Source organism: Neofelis nebulosa, chromosome 16 (assembly GCF_028018385.1).
Source record: "Neofelis nebulosa isolate mNeoNeb1 chromosome 16, mNeoNeb1.pri, whole genome shotgun sequence".
NCBI lineage: Eukaryota > Metazoa > Chordata > Mammalia > Carnivora > Felidae > Neofelis > Neofelis nebulosa.
In genome coordinates, this window is record NC_080797.1 from 40,586,786 (window position 1) to 40,608,712 (window position 21,927).

The following is a 21,927-nucleotide window of genomic DNA, read 5'->3' on the forward strand; positions in this document are numbered from 1 at the left end:
GTGCTTCTGATAAGGACCTCGTGGGCCTCAGCATCCTCCAGTGGAGAACGGGAGGAGTTCTGGAAAGATCAGGTCACTTCGTTCCTCAGAGAGGCTATGCCTGGAGCCTGTGTGCCCCTCTCGGGGTGGCTGAGGGGGCCAGCTGGAGCCCACAGAAAACAAGACTCCGCCAAATGGCCTGGGAATGGTCTTCCTGGCTCCAGGGGGGATGGGGGAGGGGTGGGGTGGGTGTTGGAGCCCTCCCCACCCTATTTCCTGTTGAGGCAGGGGAAGGGTTAATTCACTGCTGGGTGGGAGTGGGCTACCAGCCCTGGGTCTGGATGTGCACGTCCTGGGGACAGCCAGCAGGCAGGCCTCCCCCCTCTGCCCGTGCCGCCTGCCCAGCCAGCAGGAAGGGGTTAACAACCCTGCGCTTCCTCCTGTGTCCTGTTACTGCTGAGGCAGACCTGCCCGGCCAGCTGGGCAACTTTCCTCCGAGTGCTGCCTGCCTGCCTGCCGGCTGGGCAGCTAAAAGACCAACGGGCAAGAGGCAGGGCTGCAGCCCCTCCTGGGGACCCTGCCTCCACTCTTCCAAGGGGTCTGCGCCTCCTGGGAGAGGGTGGGCATCTCCAGGACCGGGGTCCGTGGTGGATGGCTCTGGGGACGCTCCCGAGGCTGTGCTGTCCCCCTGCCGCGCAGGTCGGAAGGTCACTGCAGAGGCTGCTCGTGGTCCCGGGGCTGGGGCCAAGGGAGCCTGCACCGGAGGTAAGCTGGTGCCTCCGTGGAGGCGGTGGTGCCTCTCATGGAAGGCTCGGGGCTTAGCCTCCCTCTCGGGTCCCACGGAGAGGGGTGAGGAGGGCAGGGCTCTAGCGGATCCTGGAGGCTTTCTGCCCGCTGCCGCTCCCTCCTCCCCTCCCTGCAGCCCCCGGGAAGCAGGACTCAAGGATCGGCTCCCCACCCTGGGACTAACATCTCCGGTGACATTCCCTCCGCAGACTCCTGTTCTCCTCTGCCCGCCCCTCCCCCTCAGCCTCTGTGGCACCTCTAGCCTCAGGGCAGCCCCTACCCCATTCTGGGGCCCCAGGACACAGCCACCTCAGGGCTGACTCCAGCTTAGAGCTCTAGTTCGCTCCTGTCCCTCAGCGACAAGAGTTAGGGCACCGCCACTCCCTTCCCACCCCCCACCCCTTAGCAGCCGCTGACCTGATGCAGGGGAGGGGCTGGGGCACCTTAGCAGAGGATGGGAGGGACTGTGGGCTGGTGGGGCGCACACACACTTTGGACAAACTCTCGCACGTGACTCGACATATCTAGGCTCCTTCCTTCTCCCTGAATCCCCACTCGGGGGATGGCCATTGACTTCCTCAGCCCTGAGGATTCCCTTAGTCCCGAGAAAAGGAGCCGCCCCCCCCCCCCCCAAAGTTCTCCTGGGCACCTTATATAAAGGAGAGAGCAGATACTTGTGCTCCGTGCCCCGCCTCCTCCTCCAGCCTTCCCCTCCCCGCTCTGCCCCCCACCCTCCACCCCATCTCTGAATTAGCCTCTCAGGCTCTGCCTTCTCAGTGTCCTTCCCTCCACCTGACAGGGTCTGGCTCAAGGTCACTGCAGTAATTCCATACCCGGCCTCCCGGGCCTGCCGCTGCCGCCACTGGCTGCCGGGTTTCTGTTTCACTCCCTTTTATTTCTGGGCATATTGTGTTCGATAAAACCCTTTGCTTGTAACACGGCTGGCAGAACTCCCAGCGGCTCCCTCCCGCGATCCTTCCTTTCCTCCTCCCTCCCTTCCATGCTCCCTGGGCCTCACCCTGCCCCCTCTTCCCCCTCCCTCCCTCCCCCCCAACCTGTCCCTTTTAACTTCAGGGGAGGGAGGTCCAGGCACCTCCCCGGAGTTTCTGATCCCTCTCTTCCCCCAGCTCCAGCAGAGGTGTGCAGAGGAGTTTCCTCTGTTCCCCCTTCTAGGAGGAAAGTCCAGACAGGGCCAGGGGGTCCGCACTGAGGGCCCCTCCCACTCCCCCAGGCTGGGCTGGAGGGCTCGGGCAGCCAGGCTCTAGTGTGGCTGCTGGTGGAGGCAGGATGCCTGACTGGTTTTGCTGGTTTCTGCGGCCAGCACTGGGAGGGGCGCGCACTCCGGGCGGGCTCTGGGGCACAATTATTTCTCATCTTGACTCTTGCCACCCTCCAGCCCACCGGTTGGGGAGGTAAAGATAGGTCTGAGTCACTAGTGAGGAGGAGGACAGGAGTTAAACAAGCGTTGGCCGTGGCATCCCCACAGAAGGGCCTGCCAGGCTGGACGGACAGACAGCAGACAGAAGGTAGGCAGCCTTTCAGTCAGCACTCCATCCGCCTGGTCTCCCACAGGATCCCCTCCTCCGGGCCCAAGCTCTCCCAGGCACCTGGGCCCTGAAGAAGCCTGCCAAGGCCTGCTGGCCGCTTTGAACCGAGCCCAGGGTTGGCAGGGCCGGGTGGAGGGAAAGCCCAGACTGGGGGAGGGCAGGACAGGCAGCTTCTGACTCCTGCGAGTCCCAAGATTGAGCCCCAGGATTGAGCGGAGAGGTGCTGAGAGGCGCCCTCTCATAAGTGGGGGTGGGGGTTCACGGTTGGTGTGGAGGCTCTGTGGGTCCAGCCTGTGTGTGTGTGTGTGTGTGTGTGTGTGTGTGTGTGTATGCATACCAGAAGAACAGCCGTGGCAGGGGGATTCTGGGTTTGGTTTCTGGTAGGACCCTGGAAGAACATTTTTCTGTCATGAGCCTGGGTTTCCTTTCTCCAGATGGCCTAGTCCTGACGCTGTGGGGAGGGCAGAGGGCTGACCCTGATTCCCTCCCCGCTGGGCTATCAGGAGACGACCACGCACCCAGGGCCTCCGGTTTGGGGAGCCCAGACCAGCCTTGCCTTCAGGGAGCTTACGTTCCTGCCCCATGTCCCTCTCTGGCCTTCTGGCCCAGCTCAAGCATTCCCTCCCATCGGTGCTTCCTCGCCCTGTGGCTTTGCTCCTCCTCACCCTCCCCTTCAGATCTCAGGCTGTCACCTCCACTGGGAAGTCTCCCCTGATTTTCCTAGCTTGGGTGTTCCTGTGCATGTCCGTGTTAGGCTGGATCGTCTATGCCCCGCATCTGGATGTGTGCAGACCAGGACTTGTGCTCTGTGCCTGGCACAATGTCGGGCTCAGAGAAGGCCCCGGGAACTAGGTGCCGAATGAATTAAGCTGCACAAACTGGTGATTTGAGAAACGGGGAGTGGGGAACGAGGAGCTGGGAGGGATAGCTCCTAAGTGAGATCCTGGCCTCGGAAACGGGAGGGAGAGGTAATTAAACAGGAGGGAGGTGAGCAGGCATTCCTGGGGGTCGCTTTCCTGCCTGTCGCTAAGGGTGAGGACGCGGGGAGTGCGTCTGCCGGGGTCACTCCCAATCGCATCAGCTCTGTGAACTCGAACGAATCACTCAATCCTTCTCTGAACCTCACTTCCCCATCTGTGAATGGAGATAATAATAATCACCCCGTCTTTGTAGCGGGACTGTAAAAGAGCAAAGAGCACGCAAAGCTGCAAGTGTTGGCTGAATAATGTGTAAGATAAGAAAAATAAGAATAAACACCTGCCAGAGGCTGTTCCTGGCAGCGGGGACCCCGGCCAGGCCCGAGTGGCTGTCCAGGTGAGCCACTGCCCCTGAGTTCCTGAGTTCCAGTCCCTCTCTTCCTCAGACCCATGTGGAACCCAAGGACACAGCCGCCCCGCTGAGAGCTCGGCGGCCCATCCCTGGAGACCGTGACCTCGAGACGGTGGCCCTCGGCCCTCCACCTCCGGCTGGGGCGGGGGCCGCCCATCTCCAAGTCCCCAGCCATGACGACCTCAGCGCTGCGGCGCCAGGTGAAGAACATCGTGCACAACTACTCGGAGGCCGAGATCAAGGTGCGCGAGGCCACCAGCAATGACCCGTGGGGCCCGCCCAGCACGCTCATGTCGGAGATTGCCGACCTGACCTTCAACACGGTGGCCTTCGCCGAGGTCATGGGCATGCTGTGGCGGCGGCTCAACGACAGCGGCAAGAACTGGCGGCACGTGTACAAGGCGCTAACGCTGCTGGACTACCTGCTCAAGACGGGCTCCGAGAGGGTGGCCCACCAGTGCCGCGAGAACCTCTACACCATCCAGACGCTCAAGGACTTCCAGTACGTCGACCGCGACGGCAAGGACCAGGGCGTCAACGTGCGCGAGAAGGTCAAGCAGGTGATGGCCTTGCTCAGGGACGAGGAGCGCCTCCGGCAGGAGCGGACCCACGCCCTCAAGACCAAGGAGCGCATGGCGCTGGAGGGCATGGGCATTGGCAGCGGGCAGCTGGGCCTGGGCCGCCGCCACGGATCCCCGTCCTCCTACAACTGTGAGTGAGCCCCGGGGCTGTGGCTGGGGGCCAGGAGGCAGCCTGAGGTCAGAGGGATGCCGCGAGCATTCAGGGAGGTGACGAATGGAGCACGGAAGGCAGGACGCCTGGCACAGCAGGTGCCCCGCAAGTTAGCGCAGACGACAGTGGGACCATGCCCCGTGGGCTGCTGTGGTAGCAGAAGCTCAGGCTTCTGGAGTCCAGCAGCGTTCCTCACTCTGCCCCTTTCGAGCAGAGGGGTCTAGACGGCTGCCTGAGTCTCCGCTTCCTCATCTGTGAAGCAGGGAAAATCTTTCAGGTGTTGGATGTGAGAATCAATGAGACCAGGCTCAGGAATGCCCTTGGCCCTGTGCCCAGACACAGGGCACAAGGTGCTCCATCAGTGGCATTCCTCATGACCCCCTCCTGAAAACAGGGTGCTGCAGAGTTTTTGTTGTTGTTGTTGTTGTTGTTGTTTTTTGAGAGAGAGAGAGAGAGAGGGAGGGAGAGAAATGTGAGCGGGGGAGGGGCAGAGAAAGAGAATCCCAAGCAGGCTCCATGCTGTAAGCGAAGAGCCGAGCATGGGGCTTGATCCCATGAACCATGTGATTGTGACCTGAGCCGAAATCAAGAGTCGGACGCTCAACTGACTGAGCCACCCCGGCGCCCCTGCAGAGCAGTTCTGGACTCTCCTCCCTGCCCCGAAGCGGGCTTTTGGGATCTGAGGGGTACTCAGGATGGTCCTCCTTTCATAAAGCCCTTGACAGTGTGCCAAGGGCTTTGAGAGCCGTGGCCCTGATTGGCTGGAACTCTCTCCCTCCCACCTCACTTGACCCCAGGCAGGATGGGCACCCTGCCCCCCCTTCCCCGCGCCCCCCCCCCCCCACCGGAAGGGACCTGGCTCCAAGTCTTACCTTAGGACCCTGGCCAGGCAACCTCTGGCTATTGGCACGTCTGTAAAGGAGGGACCGGAGTCTCTAGTTGGGGGGGGGGGGGGCATGGGAAGCCTCACACAGAGTGCCAAGCACACTGCCAGTCCCCCTGGGGCCCTGGCTGCCAGTCGTTTCCTTCCTCAGTTTCCCCCTCTGAGCCTTAGAGCTTCCTGGTTGTGGGGGGGAGGGGCAGGGGAGGGGAGGCACGCGGTCACAGGAGCCACGATGGCCGACGGTCCACGGTCGTTGCAGCCTCCTCCTCATCCCCCCGCTACACGTCCGACTTGGAGCAGGCCCGGCCCCAGACGTCAGGAGAAGAGGAGTTGCACCTGCAGCTGGCCCTGGCCATGAGCCGCGAGGAGGCTGAGAAGGTGAGGGCCCCCCGGTGGCCTGGGGAGGGCACTGGTGCCCCACACCCTTGGCTCCTAGGCTCCTCTACTCTGGACAGCACAGGGCCTGTCCGTGTCCCCGGGACTGTCCTGGCAGGGACTGCCTCCCTGCCTGCGGTCCCCTCTGGCTGCGCCTGGAGAGGGCAGCGAACGCTGAGTGGGGTGAGGGCACATATGTGTCTTACGGGCCTGTCGCGGCCCCGGGGAAGGCAAGTGCGCTGACAGACACATTCCTGGGAGACCCAGAGATATGCCGCCCCCACAACCCCTGCCGTGGGGTTGCTGTCCTTTTAGGGGGGCAGGGATAGCCCCCCCCCCCCCCCCCCCCCCCCGTCATCATCCTCTCTGCGGATCCAGGCAGACTGGGCAGGAAGCAGCCACCCGGAAGCAAAGGATCAATCTCCTTGATCTTGGAAACTGCATCGCAGACCCAGGCAGGGAGAAGGCCACACACATCTTGATGCCTTGGGGTCAGGATGCCCACATCCACTCAGGGTGGGCCCTTCTCTCTCCACCTCCCTTCCCCCCGCGGGGCTACGTTGCCCTCCCGCCCAAGAGTGGGAGCACTGGGCCGAGTTCACCCCTTTCTTCCTCCTTTGCAGCCCGTCCCCCCAGCCTCCCACAGGGATGAGGACCTGCAGCTGCAGCTGGCTCTGCGCCTGAGCCGGCAGGAGCACGAGAAGGTAGCAGGCCGAGCCTGTGCAGGTGCTGGTGCGGGTGCTGGTGCGGGTGCTACACAGGCACTAACCAGGCTCCTCCCACCGCACCCAGTGGTCCCGCTGTGCCTAACCTCTCTCCCCGCACTCCTCTTGACTCCAGCTCCCCCGGTCCCCTCAAGTCCAGCCTGGGCTGCTCGTGCTGTCCTCACTCCTCTGTGCCTTCCACAGGAGGTGAGGTCCTGGCGGGGAGAGGACTCCCCTGTGGCCAATGGTGCCGGGGCTGCAGTTCGCCGTTGGCAAGACAAAGAGCCAGAGAGAGAAGAGGGAAAGGAGGAGAAGCTGAAGACCAGCCAGGTAGGGAGGGGCTGGGCTGCACCGGCTGACTGAGCCTGAGAGATGAGCTGAGTCGGTATTTGTAGACTTCAGAACTGCACTTCATATATAGTAAGCACTGTTTAAGTGTTTATTCAATGAAAAGAGGGATAGAGGGGGTGCAGCAGCCCTCGGGCCCAGACCACATGGGCTGGTGACTGAGCTGACAGCAAAGTGGGATACAAAGAATCCTGATCCCCTCCCCCGGATTTGGGTTCTGGATTTGCTGTCATTTATTTGACTTGGGGCACATCACTGCTGTGGGCTCGGTTTCCTCCTTTAGTTGGGCAGCTCCATCTCTGGTATTCTAGGATTACGTGATACTGTGGATCCAGATTGGGGGCGGGGGGAGGCGGGCTCAGGCACACGGTACTCACAATATCTTGGGCTCATATACATACTTTCCAAGAATAGGGGAGTGGGTAGCTTCTGGGAACAAGGCCACCCTCCAAAGCCGTGCATGGAGCCAGGCTGTCTCTATCCCCTTTCTGCCTGTGTTCACTGTGGCTGGTTTCTGACTTAGGAAAGCAGACTTGTTATAAAATCTGTCTTTTACCACTGATGGGCTGGGGAGCAGAACAACTGAAGGGGTCAGGCGGGCCTGGGTTTATCCCAGCTCTGCCTCTCCCCAGCTGTGCGGCTCCCTGCACATCGTTTCCCCTCTCTGAGCCTCCGCTGGTGCGTCTGTAAAATGGAGACACCACGACCTGCACTACTTAGTGCACAGGGTTGTTGTGGAGGCACCAAGCGGATGAGGAAACATTTTATAAACTGCAAAGCACTGTACGGAGACAAGGGATCATTAGTAGGTGTTTGTGAAGTGAACAAAGGCGAGAAGGAGCTGGGCTGAGGAGGACAGGCCAAGGACCGCCCTTCTTCTGGTCTCGCCCACTTCTGAGCCATGGCTGCCTCGCTCCCTCCACAGTCTTCCATTCTGGACTTGGCAGACATCTTCGTACCTGCCCCGGCCCCGCCCTCCACACGCTGCTCTGCTGACCCATGGGACATCCCAGGTGGGCATGCAGGGCTGCAAGAGGTTTCCAGGCTGGCCCCAGAAAGCCCCTCCCCATAGCTGAGGGCCAGCTGAGGGCAAGACACTCACCCCTCTGAGCCTCAGCTTCCTCTGGGACGTGGGGTTGTAGTGAGGGATGGAAGCACACATCTGAAGAGCCCAGCTCATGGAAAACTCGGAGATGTTCTCTCGGTTCCCCCGGTCACCTTGGCTTTCCTGAAGCCCCAGCCCGTCCCTGCCCTTGACTGGGAAGGTGGCCTGAGCTGCCCATGCCCGGGACTCCACGTTCCTGGCAGAACTTGACGAATATGGGCTCCAGCTTGCTGGGTGGTCCTGAGTCAGCATCCCATCTGTGAAATGGGACCCTTGGCCTCCCAACTTGGTCTGGGTAACTGGGAAGGGCCCTGGGCTGGGTGTAAAGGTGGGCCTGGGGTCATGTCTGTACTGTTTCCGTTTTAGGTCTCAGGCCGAACACAGAGCCCAGTGGCTCCTCCTGGGGGCCTTCCGCAGACCCCTGGTCTCCTGTCCCCTCGGGAAGTGCCCTGTCCAGAAGCCAGCCCTGGGACTTGCCCCCTATGCTCTCCTCCTCAGAGCCCTGGGGCCGGACCCCAGTGCTGCCTGCCAGACCCCCATCCGCAGACCTCTGGGCACAGAACTCCCCCCATCACCAACTCCCCGACCCTGGGGCTGACCCTTGGGGAGCCTCGGTGGAGACCTCCAATGCACCTGGTAAGTAGAGGGCCAGAGGGTGTGGGTGAGGGGCTGGGAGGACTTCCGGGTCCCCTCCCTCCAGCGCCAAGGGGCAGCACATCCTGTCTGTGTCAAGACAGCTTCTTGCCTAAAAGGGGTCAGACCAGTGCCTGACCTTTTTGTCAGCCCATCTCATCTTCCTCTTCCTCCTTGGCTAGCTCTAGGTGGTACCTCACCTTTTGACCCATTTGCCAACCCTCCAGTATCCACAGAGACCGAGGAGGGGCCGGAGTGTGCCCAGGCCCTGCCTTCGGGAAAGCCCGGCAGTCCTGTGGGTAAGCAGGAGGCAGGGGATGATACAGCTCTGGGGAATGAGGGACCTGCCCAGAGGTGGCCTCTGTCCTCTTCTTCCCAGAGTGACCACTCCCCATCCCTACCCATGAGCGCAATCATTTCTGTTCCAGAGCTGGACCTGTTTGGAGACCCCATTCCCAGTTCCAAGCAAAATGGCACCAAGGAGCCAGAATCCTTTGACCTGGGTGTACTGGAGGAAGCGCTAACCCAGCCCAGTAAGGAGGCCCGAGCATGCCGGACTCCTGAGTCTTTCCTGGGCCCTTCGGCCTCCTCCTTGGTCAACCTTGATTCATTAGTCAAGGTGCCCCAGGCTGCAAAGACGCGAAACCCTTTTCTGACAGGTAGGACACCCCTTGTCCCTGCCGCGTCTCAACACTGGGGGCCCCTGCTCTCTCCATCCCTCCTTTCAGCCCCTGCCCTAAAAATGTTACTCTTCTTCCCTATTTCTGAGACCCCAGATCGTGCCTCCTCTCCCCGCCACCCCATTTAGGGCTGTGTCCCCCCCCCCCCCCCCCCCCCCCCCCCCGGCGCACTCCAAGCTCCCCATCCGCTCTCGTTCCGCAGGTCTCAGCGCTCCATCCCCCACCAACCCGTTCGGTGGGAGCGAACAGGCCAGGCCGACCCTGAACCAGATGCGCACCGGGTCGCCCGCGCTAGGCTTGGCGGCCGGCGGGCCGGTCGGGGCGCCCTTGGGCTCCATGACCTACAGCGCCTCCCTGCCTCTCCCGCTCAGCAGCGTGCCAGCCGGCGTGACCCTCCCCGCCTCGGTCAGCGTCTTCCCGCAGGCCGGCGCCTTCACGCCGCCGCCCGCGAGCCTGCCACAGCCCCTGTTGCCCACGTCGGGCTCCGCGGGGCCGCTCCAGCCGCCCCCGCATCCCGGCACCAACCCCTTCCTCTGAGCGCGGCCCCGCCCTGCCCCGGCTGGCCGGCGCATGCGCGAGGCCCCGTCCCCGGCGTGGGGCGGGGCTGTCACCCCAGGACCCGCCCCCGGGAAGGTCGGAAGGGCTGACTCCGCCCCCAGTCCCGCCTGGACGCTCCAAGTGGCCCCCGCCGACCCTCTCTCGCCGCTCTGGAAGCTTGACCCTGAAGACTGCCCGGGGCTGAGACCACGCCCGCGTCCTCAGCTCCCACCGAGTGGACTGTTTCGAGGCGTGGTGTCTGGGTCAGGACCACGGCGCAAACCACCGGCTGCCGTGGGAACGAGTGCTTCGCCGTGTGGGGCACAAAAATGCTCCCACTTCCCGCACCACCCCCTCAGTCCCGGCACCTTCGCTTCCAGATGCTCCCCGGGCTCTCGCTCATTCTCTCATTTCATTCATTTACCACAGATCTGCACTGGGGGTGATCTAATGGCAGGGAACAATAGGCAGTTCCCGCTCATTGTGCACTCTGTGCTGTAAGCACTTTAGACAGATTTAATTTAATCCTTGCAACAACCCTCTGAGGTAGATAATACTATTCCCATTCAAGACTGGCTACGTAATTTGTGGGGGCCGGTGCAAAATGAACATGCAGGGCCCTTGCTCCAAATTAAGAATAGCAAACTGGGGGCAGCAGGGCATTAAACCAAGTGTACAGCCCTCGGTCCTGCTGTCACTTTAGAGGTGAGGAAACAGGCTCAGAGAGGTTAAGTGGCATGCTCAGGTCACAAAGCTAGCACACACTGGGGCTGCGATTCAGACTGTCTGGCTCCACAGCCCTGAGCGCCCAGGCTGGGCCCCCCGGTTTCATCTGCAAATGTTAACAGCCCGGAACAAAGTGGTGGGCTCACCTGGGAGGGATCCAAGGGCTGCTAAGCCCACAGCCTCCAGGAGCTCAGAACTCTGGGGAGACAAGCCGGGTGGAGGAGCCCTCATGTTCCTTTGCTTTACTGAGTCACCTTAAATCTAGCTCTACCCTTTCCCCTCTTCACCAGGGCAAGAAATTCAATCTCAGCCATGCTGAGAGAGCCTGACCCCTCCCGGGGGCTCCCGTGGGGTCTGAGAAACCAAAGGGAGGGGCAGAGCCTGGTACCTCATCCTGGGGCCACCTTGGTCACCCCTACTCCTTTTCCGCTCAATGCTCTCCCAACCGCTGATTTGTCCTCAGTGCTCAGAGTCTGGCCCTACAAGCAGCCTGCTACTGAGGGAAGATGGCCTTCTATAGGCCAGAAGAAAATTGGGGGGGGGGGGGCGGGGAACAGGATGCTGCTTTCTTAAGTGGAAGGGGGATGCAGGGAAAGGAGCTGCTGGGTTTTGGTTTAGGTTTTGGTGTTTTTTCAGAGGGAGAGAGGGAGTTCTGCTGTGACTGTTACAGGCGGGATGGACAAGAGCACCTACTAGGAGTCAGACCCCCAGAGTTCAGAACTCTGCTCCAAGATTTGCACTTAATAATAATAGTAATCACTTAGTAATAAGTGGTTATGCTCCCTGACCTTGAGTAAATTACTTAACCTCTCTATGACTCTGTGCCTCCGTTTCCTTACTTGTCAGACAGGAACAAGAATTCCTTCCTTATGAGGTTTGCTCGGCGGCTCCTCCCGGGTCAGTGTCCGTTTGGCCCAGGGCCTACCCCCTTCAGAGACTAACCCTGAGCAGTCAGCCCATCATACCCCTCATTCCTGGTCTTGCCCGGCAGTGCCGAGTCCAGCCGCCATCAGTCTTCTGGCATGTGCACCTACACCTGGGAGGTCTCCATCGTTCTTGGCCACTGTCCCACCTGTCACCCCTTCCCTACCTGCACCCTCCTCTTCTTCTAAACTGACTCTCCCTGTGGACTTGACTTTCTTCAGGACTCCCAAGGGGTCCTGCTTGACCGCCACCAAGAAGAGATTGGTAGTTTTGTTCCCTGTAGCTATTTCTGGACCGTTTTCCTCCAATGAGAGCCTTCCTTCTTGGAGGCTCAAGCCACTGGGCTGCTGTGCCTCCTCGTTGCCTGGGGCTGTGCTCCACCCCATTCTCACCAGGCTTCAGGCCTGGCTCACAGTCTTCTCATCCAGATCTTGCTTAACCCCGTGTGACTCTATTATTCAGGAGGATGGCCTTGACCTCTCACCCAGGGTCACATTTTTGGGCTTGTCATCACCCCAAATTCCTCCCCATTCAAGGCAGGCTTCCTGTTCTCTGATCTTAATCTCATTCCTTGGCATCCACCATACCCTCTGGCTTGCCAACCTCTCTGCCATGATCAATGTCATCAATCGCCTTCTCTCAACCAAAGCCTGTCCCTTGATATTTGTCATAATCTGCCTCATCCATCTTGAAAGTCTTTCCATCTTTCCCTTCATATCAAACACCCATACTACCTCCCTTTGTCTCCTTTCTTTTTTTAAATGTTTATATTTTGAGAGAGAGAGAGCACTAGCTGAGAAAGAGCGGGGGGGGGGGGGGCGGTGCGGGGTACAGAGGATCCAGGCTCTGTGGTGACAGCAGCAAGCCAATGTGGGGCTTGAACTCAGGAACCCTGAGACCATGACCTGAGCCAAAGTCGGAAGCCCCACTGACTGAGCCACCCAGGTGCCCCCCATGTCCCTTCTTTCCCGTCCTCCTAACCCACTTCAGTCGGCTTCTGCTGTCAGCCCCGCCTCACTGGAACACTGTATGCTAAGCCCACCCAATGGCCGCCATGATGCTGAAACCAGTAGGCTTTTTTCAGTCCCATCTTGGTTGGCTTTTCCAGAGTCCGACCGTGAAGGTCCTCCCTCCTTGCAACTCTCCGTCCCTTTGTCTTTGGGACACCACCTCTCCTGGGGTTCCCTTGACCTTCTAGTGCTTCTTTTTCACAGGGGCACTCCTGAGTTCCCTGAGCCCAGGCCTGAGCCTGCTTCTCTCTTGCTGCTCCCCAGATGATTCCCTTCCATGCCTGCACTGTCTCCACAATGAACACCCCGATCCCTCCCACCAACCTCTCCTCTGCGTCCCAGAGCTGTGCTGTCTCCACACACGCGTCCCAAGGGCACCTCAAGCGAACATGTCCAAAAATGACGTCACGAACCCCCGCGTGAGCCTCTCAGTGCCCCCTCCTCAGCAAATGGCCTCACCGTCCAGCATAATCCCCCCTCTGCAAACCATTCTTGATGCCTCCTCCTCCCTCACTGCCAATTTTTAGGATGTTTCCTCCTCTACAGGCCTCAAGACCCTTCTCACTCCCTCTGCCTCCACCTGCTGCAGACCTCCGCCATCTCCCCTGGGTCCTGCTACGACCTCCCAACCAATCCTCCTTCCGCTCCTGCCCCTTTCCAGTCCATTCTCCACTAGGAAGCCAGAGGGACCTTTCCAAAGCGCAGGATCACTGCCCTGACCAAAGCCCTTCAACCTCTTTCTTCTTTCATCAGCAACCAGAATTGCTTACGCAGACTTCCGGAGTCCCTCCAAGACCTGGATGCTTGCCCGGCAGCCATGCCGGCCTTCCGTAGTTCCTCACCTCTGACTCACCACTATGCCACAGGGCCTTTGCACATGTTCCTCCTGCTTCCCCAGCACTCCTCCCACGCCCTCTCCACACCCCACCTTGTTCCTCCACGGCTGCTACACAGATGTGATTTCCTCAGGGAAGCCTCTCCCACCAGGCCAGGCTCCTTGTTAGTCACGGCCCTTCTTACAGTGGGTGGTTGTACATTCGTGTGTATGGCTGTCAGATTAGCTTCCGTCTCCTTCAACAGACTGTGAGCAACACAAGGGCAGGAGCCTGGTCTCTCTCCACCCACCCTCGTACCTAAGCAGGGTGCCTGGCAGGCAGCAGGCACTCAATAAATATTGGCAAAATGTAGCGAATGAGACAAGTGTAAAAGTACATGATGGGACGCAAAGTTGGCTCGTCGTTATTCAGGGAAGGCTTCTTGGAGTGGGTGGGATTTGGGCAGGCCCTCGAGAGGGAGGGGCAGAGCCAAAGCTCCCTGGCCAGGCGGGCCTGGACAAGCCATGCCTTCTGCTGGCGCCTCATTTCTCATTTGTAAAAGGAGCGAAGTTTGACAAAATGACCCGAGGCCCTGGCATCCTCATAACCGCCCATGTTCTCCTCAGGGGGGTTATTCTCCCGCCGGCCGCTGGCTTAGGCCTCGCTGAGTCGGCCCAGTTTTGCGCACAGACTCCGGTCCTCCCAAGCCCGGGCGGTCCGGTCTGCAATCCCAAGTTCGGCCACCGGGCGGCGCGCGGAGACCGGCCACGCGGCCGGGAGTCACGGCGAAGACCCGCCTGCGGCTCGGGTGGGTGCCGGGGCCCGCCCCCTCGCAGCCTGCCGCCCTTCCTCCCGGTGCGCAGCGTCCCGGCCTCGGCCGCCAGCAGCCATGCTGGGCGCTCGGACCTGGCTGGGCCGCGGCCTCCTGCTGCCCTGCGCCCTGGCGGGCCTCGCCGCGAGCCCCAGGTACGGGCGGGTGAGCTGGCCGCTGCGGCGAGCGCTGCGCCCGAGGGGCCCCGGGCCGGCTGTCACCGCGCTGGTTCCCTAGTACCAGCCCCGCCACCCCTACTGCCTCCTCCGGAACTCCGCCGCACCAAGTCTGCGCTCAAGACCTGGTCCGGGCAGTAACGACCTCCTTCCCTCTACTCCTTTCAGTCCCTTCCAGCTGCAGGGCTAGCTCCCTTGGGTCTCTTCAGACACCACCTCCAGGAAGCCTTCCTTGAACCCCAATGCTGGGCCGAGGATCCTTATCCGGCAGCACCCTGGGCTGATCACAGTCCTCGTGGCTTCAGGAGCCTGTCATTTAGGTCTGCCCCCCCCCCCCAGCCCCCCCCCCCCCCCCCCCCCCCGCGCCGGGGCACCAGGCTCCCAAGCGGAGCCCTGTGAGATCTGAGCCAGTTAATGACTTCCTAGGGGTCCTGGGGGTCTGGCCTCATGGAAGTGCCCAGGGCATGGATGTTGAGTGAGACGGTCCTCTGTGTCAATTTTCCCCTCGTTGTCCCTCACTCGGTCTGGTCCCAGATCCGATTATTGCCCTGTCCAGCCACCAAGAGCTTGCAGCCTCCTGCCCAGACCACCAACCCAGGCCTTCCAGAGAGACCCCTCCAGCGCAGCCTCCCTGGGGAGGGGCCCTGTTAGGGGGAAAGAATGGAGGCCGAAGGACCCTTCTGTCCATTGTGACTCACCCTGACCTCACAGTCATCAGCCTTCCCACCGCCAGGTCCGAGAGGTTGGGGGAGACTAACCTGGCAGGGAGCCCCCAATGAGCCACCTTTCTTCACCCCCCCCAAAACACAAGGGGGAGCACAAAGGCCACGGTCTCCCCCGTGGTTCAGAAAGGTGGGTTGGGCTGGGAGCAGGGGGTTCCGGGGGGAGGTGCCAGAGGGCAGAGGGGAGTGGAGTGGAGCGGAGCGGAGCCGAGCTCTGGGGAAAGCCTAGGAGGGAGTGGGCCGGAAAGCCCTCACTGCACCTGCCTGCCCGTGCCAGGGGTAGCTCCTCCCGGGACAAGGACCGAAGTGTGACGGTCAGCAGTTCAGGGCCCATGCCCGCTGGAGGGAAGGGAAGCCGGACCAACTGCTCCCCATCCACACCCCAGAAGGTCCCCAACCGCCTGATCAATGAGAAGTCACCGTACCTCCTGCAGCATGCCTACAACCCTGTGGACTGGTGAGTACCCCTGATGTCCTTGCCCTGGGGCAGCTGGGCCCTTGGCCCCTCCTACACCCCCTCCTCCATACCCGGGGGCCAGTGAGTGATGCCCAGCCCTGCCCGCCCTAGGTACCCCTGGGGACAGGAAGCCTTCGACAAGGCCAAGAAAGAAAACAAGCCAATTTTCCTTTCAGGTAACACAGCCACCTTCCCTGGGATGGGAGGAAGGGAGCGGTAGTGGATGGGGGCAGGGGCAGAAGGGTCCTCTGGGCCTGCGGCCTCCCAGGAAATCTCTAGCTGGTCACTGGATGCCCCCCTCCCCCCGCCCGGCCCACCATGTTCCCGTTCCAGTGGGGTACTCCACCTGCCACTGGTGCCACATGATGGAGGAGGAGTCCTTCCAGAATGAGGAGATTGGCCGCCTGCTCAGTGAGGACTTTGTCAGCGTGAAAGTGGACCGGGAGGAGCGGCCAGATGTGGACAAGGTGTATATGACCTTCGTACAAGTGAGTAGTGTGTCCACGTATCGGGCGGTGTGGGTGGGGGGGTTGGTCCCCGCACGGGGCGGGGGGGAGGGGTGCCGCTCCCCTCACCCCCGCCCTCTCTCTGCTAGGCCACCAGCAGTGGTGGGGGCTGGCCCATGAACGTGTGGTTGACTCCCAACCTCCAGCCCTTTGTGGGGGGCACCTACTTTCCCCCTGAGGATGGCTTGACCCGAGTTGGCTTCCGCACGGTGTTGCTGAGGATACGGGAGCAGGTGGGTATATGCCCCCTGGGGAGGGAAGAGGGGTGAGGACTTGGGGGGGGTCAAGGGCAAGGAAACAAGAGCCCCCCCTCCCCCCACCGCATGCTGACCTCCAGGTCTGCCCCTGCCTCCCACAGTGGAAACAGAACAAGAACACCCTGCTAGAGAACAGCCAACGTGTCACCGCAGCCCTACTGGCCCGCTCAGAGATCAGCATGGGTGACCGCCAGCTGCCGCCCTCCGGTGCCACCATGAACAGCCGCTGCTTCCAGCAGCTGGACGAGGGCTATGACGAGGAGTACGGGGGCTTCGCCGAGGCCCCCAAGTTCCCCACACCGGGTCAGTGTCCCCTTCATGCCTGCCCCATCCCCATCCCAGCTTTCTGATCCCTGTCCTGGTCAACAGCTTCTGACCTCTGGCTTGGTCACTAGCCTCCTGCTCTCCTGACTGGCCAGTGACCTCCTTACCCCAGCCTGGCACTAGCTACCTAGCGTAGACCTAACTTCTGGTCTCCGCAGCAACGCCGGGACGCTGGCCTAATGATCTTCGGTCGTCTGTGCTGACCGCTGACTCCCTAACCTGCAGTCTGTCCAGGGAGACGGCCTGTTGAATGCACTCCCAACCCCAGCCTGGCCCGATCTCTGATCGCCCAGATCTCTGCCCTCTGCGTCCCCCATTCTCTCACCCAAGTGCACTTGGTGCCCACAGTGATCCTGAGCTTCCTGTTCTCCTACTGGCTCAGCCATCGACTCACCCAGGATGGCTCTCGGGCCCAGCAGATGGCCTTGCACACCCTGAAGATGATGGCTAACGGGGGCATCCGAGACCACGTGGGACAGGTGAGGGGGATTAGGCATTCCCGGGAGGGGGCAGCGGGGCGGAGGCAGAGGCTGGGCTTGGCCACCAGCCCCGTGTCCTGCCTGGCACAGGGCTTCCACCGCTACTCCACGGACCGCCAGTGGCACATCCCCCACTTCGAGAAGATGCTGTACGACCAGGCGCAGCTCGCGGTGGCCTATTCACAGGCCTTCCAGGTGACCCCTGAACCCAGCCCAGAGCAAAGACACCTAGCCTGTCCACCTGTTTCCGGCTGCCCCTCTTCGTCAAGGGCTTTCTCTGGGACTTGTGGCTCCGCCTCAACCCTCCTGGGACGATGTTGGCGGTCCCCTTTGTACCTAGGCGGTGGCCTGGTACTCTGTTTACGGTCTCCTTCCTCCCCACTCAGATCTCTGGTGACGAGTTCTACTCCGATGTTGCCAGAGGCATCCTGCAGTACGTGGGTCGGAACCTGAGTCATCGGGTGTGTGTCCGCTGAGGCAGGCGGGCCTGGCTGCGGGAGGGCTTGGGGGCCCCCCGTTGCCCTGAAGGCCGGGGCCAGCCAAATCTCCTCTCCCCACAGTCTGGAGGCTTCTGCAGCGCAGAGGACGCAGACTCGCCCCCAGAGCGGGGCATGCAGCCCAAAGAGGGTGCCTTCTACGTGTGGACGGTCAAAGAGGTCCAGCAGCTACTTTCTGAGCCTGTGCCGGGTGCCACAGAGCCCCTGACCTCGGGCCAGCTCCTCATGAAGCATTACGGGCTCACGGAGGCGGGCAACATCAGCCCCAGTCAGGTGAGGACGCTTGAGGATGGGGAAGGGGTCCTGAAGCCAGGCGGGTGAGGGGGACTCCCTCTCACAGGGGCCGTTTTCCTCAGGACCCCAAGGGGGAGCTGCACGGCCGGAATGTGCTGACTGTCCGCTATTCGCTGGAACTGACCGCTGCCCGCTTCGGCCTGGACGTGGAGGCCGTGCGGACCTTGCTCAATACAGGGCTGGAGAAGCTCTTCCAGGCCCGGAAACATCGGCCGAGGCCGCACCTGGACAGCAAGATGCTGGCTTCCTGGAACGGTGGGGCGGCCGTGCCTGAGGCTGGGTCCCATTTACAGATTTACCCTCTATGAAGGCCCCTTCTGTGTGCCAGGCACCTGCTAGAAATCAGGTCTCCCTGTATCCTGTTTCTGATGCTCAGTTTACAAACGAGTGAACTGAGGCTTGGAGAGCTTAAGTGACCCACCCGACGTCACACACAGGGGCCAGGAGCTCTTACCCATTCACCCCATTGCTCCAGAGAGGTCAGGGCTCGGGGGGGTCAGAGTGGGCATACCTGGAAGTCACCCCCCCCCGCCTCCGGCCAGCTTCTCATGGCCAGCAGTGTCTCCTCCCTCCAGGACTGATGGTGTCTGGGTTCGCTGTGACTGGGGCTGTCCTGGGCCTGGAGAGGCTGATCAACTATGCCACCAATGGTGCCAAGTTCCTGAAGCGGCATATGTTTGACATGGCCAGCGGCCGCCTCATGCGGACATGCTATGCAGGCTCCGGGGGAACCGTGGAGCACAGGTCGGGGGCCGGGCAGCCTGGAAAGGCTTGTCTCCCTGGGCATTCCAGGCCTGTCTCTGCCCCTCTCCCCTACCTCCTGTTAGGCCCCAACCCCGACTCTGCTATCTGCTCGCCGTGAGCTCTGAGCTTCCCCGGGCCCAGTTACTCATCCAGAAAATGGGCTAATGGTACCCAACAAAGAGGTAGATTCTGAGGGTTAAGCGAAAGGATGCGTGCAAAGGGCCTCCTCTGGGAAAGCCCCTCTCTCCCTGGGCCTGCCTGTAGCCTCTTCCCTAAGGTCTGTCCCCCTCCCCCCCCCCCCCCCCCAGCAACCCGCCCTGCTGGGGCTTCCTGGAGGACTATGCCTTCGTAGTGCGGGGCCTACTGGACCTGTACGAGGCCTCGCAGGAGAGCTCGTGGCTCGAGTGGGCTCTGAGGCTGCAGGATGCCCAGGACAGGCTCTTCTGGGACTCCCGAGGTGGCGGCTACTTCTGCAGCGAGGCCGAGCTGGGGGCTGGTCTGCCCCTGCGTCTGAAGGACGGTCAGTGGTGGGCTTGGAGCTGGCCTGGACCCGGTAAGGGCTTGGCTCTCCCTGTGGGAGGCATCAGCGCAGTGTGGTCGTAAGGAGCCTGCGTGGGTTCCACCGCTAACTGACTTTGGGTTCGTCTCGTTAAATTCCAGAGCGTTGGTTTCTCGATATGTGAAACAGCCAACATTGGTACTCGCGGGGTGGCGAGAGAGATGAATTTGGCCATTATGTGAACACGCTTGGCAGCGATGACTGCCGTGCTTGGGATTCATATATCACACGAGGCCCGCTCGGTCCCTACCCTCACGAAGTACAAGAGCGTGGCCCCGGGGAAACAACTAGTCAACAGTATTAACTAACACGAAAGTGCACGCGCAGATGGGTGGTTGCAACGAGAGTGCCATAAAGGAGTAGGTGCCTGGCCCCTTCCTCTTCAGGAGCGCTCTCTGTCACCGGACATGTCTGTTAATGGTCTGCTCTCTCCCCCCGCCCCGACCCAAGTGTAAGTGTCCTGAGAGCAAGGCCTTGACTTTTGTTGCTACATGCCCAGGTTCTAGTGCACGTCTGGCAGATTGTAGGTCCTCCGTCAATGTCAGCTGACGTCAACGTTAGTCCCCAAAGGGACCTGGGGAGAGAACAGCGGTGGGGCCTGACTCAGCTCCGGGGAGGTCAGACCAAACCTGGAACAGGTGTCGTTGAGCCAAGGGCTATGGGAGGCCAGGAGGGTCGAGGCGGAGGCGGGGTGTGCCCACGTGGGCAAAGCTGGGTCCCTGCAAGGTCTTAACAGGCGTGACGAGTAGTGGACGTCTCTGGAGGGCTTTAAGTGGGTCGTGATCGGCTCAGGTTAGGTCTAGGAACGTCATTCCGACTGAAAATGGAGGAGGGACCTTTAGAAGGGGGCAGGGGAAACAGGGTGACCAGGTAGGAAACCTGTCAGCGGCATTCAGTCCCGCAGGGGCTGGCAAAGGCTTCGGACGAGCTGGAAGCTCGAGATGGGGAGAGATGAGATGGGGAGAAATGGTAGGATTCAGGTCTACTCCGGCTGCAGGCCCGGTGGACTCGGGCAGGGGGGGGATGGGAGGGAGGAATTAGAAGTGGGGAGTGAGAGAGAGGGAGGGAGAGGCAAGGGTGATGGCACTCTGGCTTGAACAGCTCGGGGGGTGGGGGTGGGGGCTGGGTTGGGTAGACTCTTCTGCATCCCGTCCCCGTCCCCCGCCACTCTGGCCACAGTCTCGGGACCCAGTGACCCTCCCTCACCGCCCCCACCCCCCGCTGCCCCCTGCAGACCAGGATGGCGCAGAGCCCAGTGCCAACTCCGTCTCGGCCCACAATCTGCTTCGGCTGCACGGCTTTACCGGCCACAAAGACTGGATGGACAAGTGCGTGAGCCTGTTGACCGCCTTCTCTGAGCGCCTGCGCCGTGTGCCCGTGGCCTTGCCCGAGATGGTCCGCGCCCTCTCAGCCCATCAGCAGACCCTCAAGCAGGTGTGTGGGGGGGTAGCAAGGGCGTTTGCGTTGGGACCCTGAGTGGGAGGGCATCTGGGGCTGCTGTGGGGGACAGGGGCATGGGGTGGGGCTCTTGGAGCTGTCCCCCCCGGAGCTCAGGTCTGTGAGCGTGTGGCCATCTATGAGTACGTGTGCAGGTGTCTCCAGGGGCATATCTATACGAGCTGCTTTAGGCAGCGGAGGTAGGTATCTGAGCGAGTGTGCATCTGACGAGCCAGGCCTCTGGCAAGGGAGCGCCTCTGTGCCTGCCTGTTACTGGGGCTCTCAGAGTAGGGAGGGCAAGAGGCAGGGGCTCTGAACACTGAGTGTTCACCAGTAAATGTTTGCCTGTCTGCATGTGTATGCCCCGGGTTCAGGTCTGCCGGCTTATATTTGCACGTTTGCCTGTATATCTCTGCCTCTGTGTGTGTGTGTATGTGTGTGTGTGTGTGTGTGTGTGCTCATGTGTGTACGTACGTGTTCCCACATGCCCAGCAGTGACTCCCTGAGGCAGCCTCCCAGCAGTGGGTCTGGAGGATGCTGAGCTGAGTTCCCATTCCTTCCTGGGGATGTAGTGTGGGGTAGAGGAAGGATGGGGAACCCGTGGTAGGTGTGGATCCAGCTCCCTGCACCTGACCCTGGAGTTGCCTTTCTGTTCCGGCCAGATCGTGATCTGTGGAGACCCCCAGGCCAAAGACACCAAGGCTCTGTTGCAGTGTGTCCACTCCATCTACATTCCTAACAAGGTTTGAGACTGTGAGCCCGGCCCCACCCTCCAGCTCCCTTGTCTGCCACCCTCATGCGGCTCTCCAATGATCCCCTCTTCCGTAGGCCTGGGAGAGGAAGCCCACCAGTGGGCCCTGCCAGTGTCCCAGCAGCCCCCTGGGTGACCGTCTACTCTGCTGCCATCACAGGTGCTGATCTTGGCCAACGGGGACCCCTCCAGCTTCCTGTCCCGTCAGCTGCCCTTTCTGAGTACCCTGCGACGGCTAGAAGACCGGGCCACGGCCTACGTGTGTGAGAATCAAGCCTGCTCAATGCCCATCACGGAGCCCTGTGAGTTACGAAAACTGCTACATCAGTGACTGCCTCGCCCTTCTCGGGCTGGGGCAGAAGGCAGAGCTTCCCAGCTGATCAGAGACTCAGGCCCGGCAGGGCCCTGCACACCCTGCGGCCATCCCTGGGCACCCTGTCACCGGATGCCCTTGGACATCCTAACTGGCCCACCATGGGCCCCCACTCACCCTGGAATAAACCTAACGGCATCCTGCAGTAATCTCAGGGCCTCAGCCTTGCTTGGGAGAGAGGGGCCTCGGGCTGACCCCTTTGCCTTCTCGAATTCCTTCTTCACCTCTAGAGGTCACCAGGCTGACGCCGCCCCGTCCATGGTCATTGCAGCTTGAATGAAACTGAGGGCAGGGGGCCTGTGATGATCACCAGGGGTGGGGTTGGGGTGTGGACTTGTCCTGGAGGGGAAAGGCTAGTCCTTGCCCTCAGTGGGGTTAAGAAAGGGGCCTGCTCTCCTCTTCCCATTGTCTCCTGTTTTAAGCTGGG

The 21,927-nt window shown here is 61.3% G+C and overlaps 2 protein-coding genes across 6 annotated transcripts; both read left to right on the plus strand.

Moving 5' to 3' along the window:
• Positions 1–296: 296 nt before the first annotated feature.
• On the plus strand, positions 297–9,749 carry EPN3 (epsin 3). Of its 3 annotated transcripts, XM_058705133.1 has the most exons (10): positions 305–744; positions 3,676–4,352; positions 5,516–5,634; positions 6,255–6,335; positions 6,540–6,665; positions 7,609–7,696; positions 8,155–8,424; positions 8,604–8,720; positions 8,850–9,080; positions 9,304–9,749. In XM_058705133.1, exons 2-10 carry the CDS (start codon positions 3,815–3,817, stop codon positions 9,636–9,638), a joined length of 1,905 nt encoding a protein of 634 aa, XP_058561116.1. In that variant the 5' UTR covers positions 305–744; positions 3,676–3,814; the 3' UTR covers positions 9,639–9,749. The 3 variants fall into 3 exon arrangements, with proteins under 3 accessions (XP_058561118.1, XP_058561116.1, XP_058561117.1); XM_058705135.1 differs by lacking the exon at positions 8,604–8,720 and having other exon boundaries at positions 297–744; XM_058705134.1 differs by lacking the exon at positions 6,255–6,335 and having other exon boundaries at positions 306–744.
• A 4,202-nt stretch (positions 9,750–13,951) lies between these two features.
• On the plus strand, positions 13,952–21,649 carry SPATA20 (spermatogenesis associated 20). Of its 3 annotated transcripts, XM_058705132.1 has the most exons (17): positions 13,968–14,079; positions 14,269–14,420; positions 15,100–15,279; positions 15,391–15,455; positions 15,613–15,767; positions 15,875–16,018; positions 16,144–16,345; positions 16,715–16,845; positions 16,936–17,040; positions 17,232–17,306; positions 17,406–17,615; positions 17,699–17,891; positions 18,212–18,380; positions 18,689–18,900; positions 20,174–20,373; positions 21,039–21,119; positions 21,288–21,649. In XM_058705132.1, exons 3-17 carry the CDS (start codon positions 15,155–15,157, stop codon positions 21,456–21,458), a joined length of 2,238 nt encoding a protein of 745 aa, XP_058561115.1. In that variant the 5' UTR covers positions 13,968–14,079; positions 14,269–14,420; positions 15,100–15,154; the 3' UTR covers positions 21,459–21,649. The 3 variants fall into 3 exon arrangements, with proteins under 3 accessions (XP_058561114.1, XP_058561115.1, XP_058561113.1); XM_058705131.1 differs by lacking the exon at positions 14,269–14,420 and having other exon boundaries at positions 13,952–14,079; XM_058705130.1 differs by lacking the exons at positions 13,968–14,079; positions 14,269–14,420 and adding an exon at positions 14,678–14,952.
• The last annotated feature ends 278 nt before the right edge of the window (positions 21,650–21,927 follow it).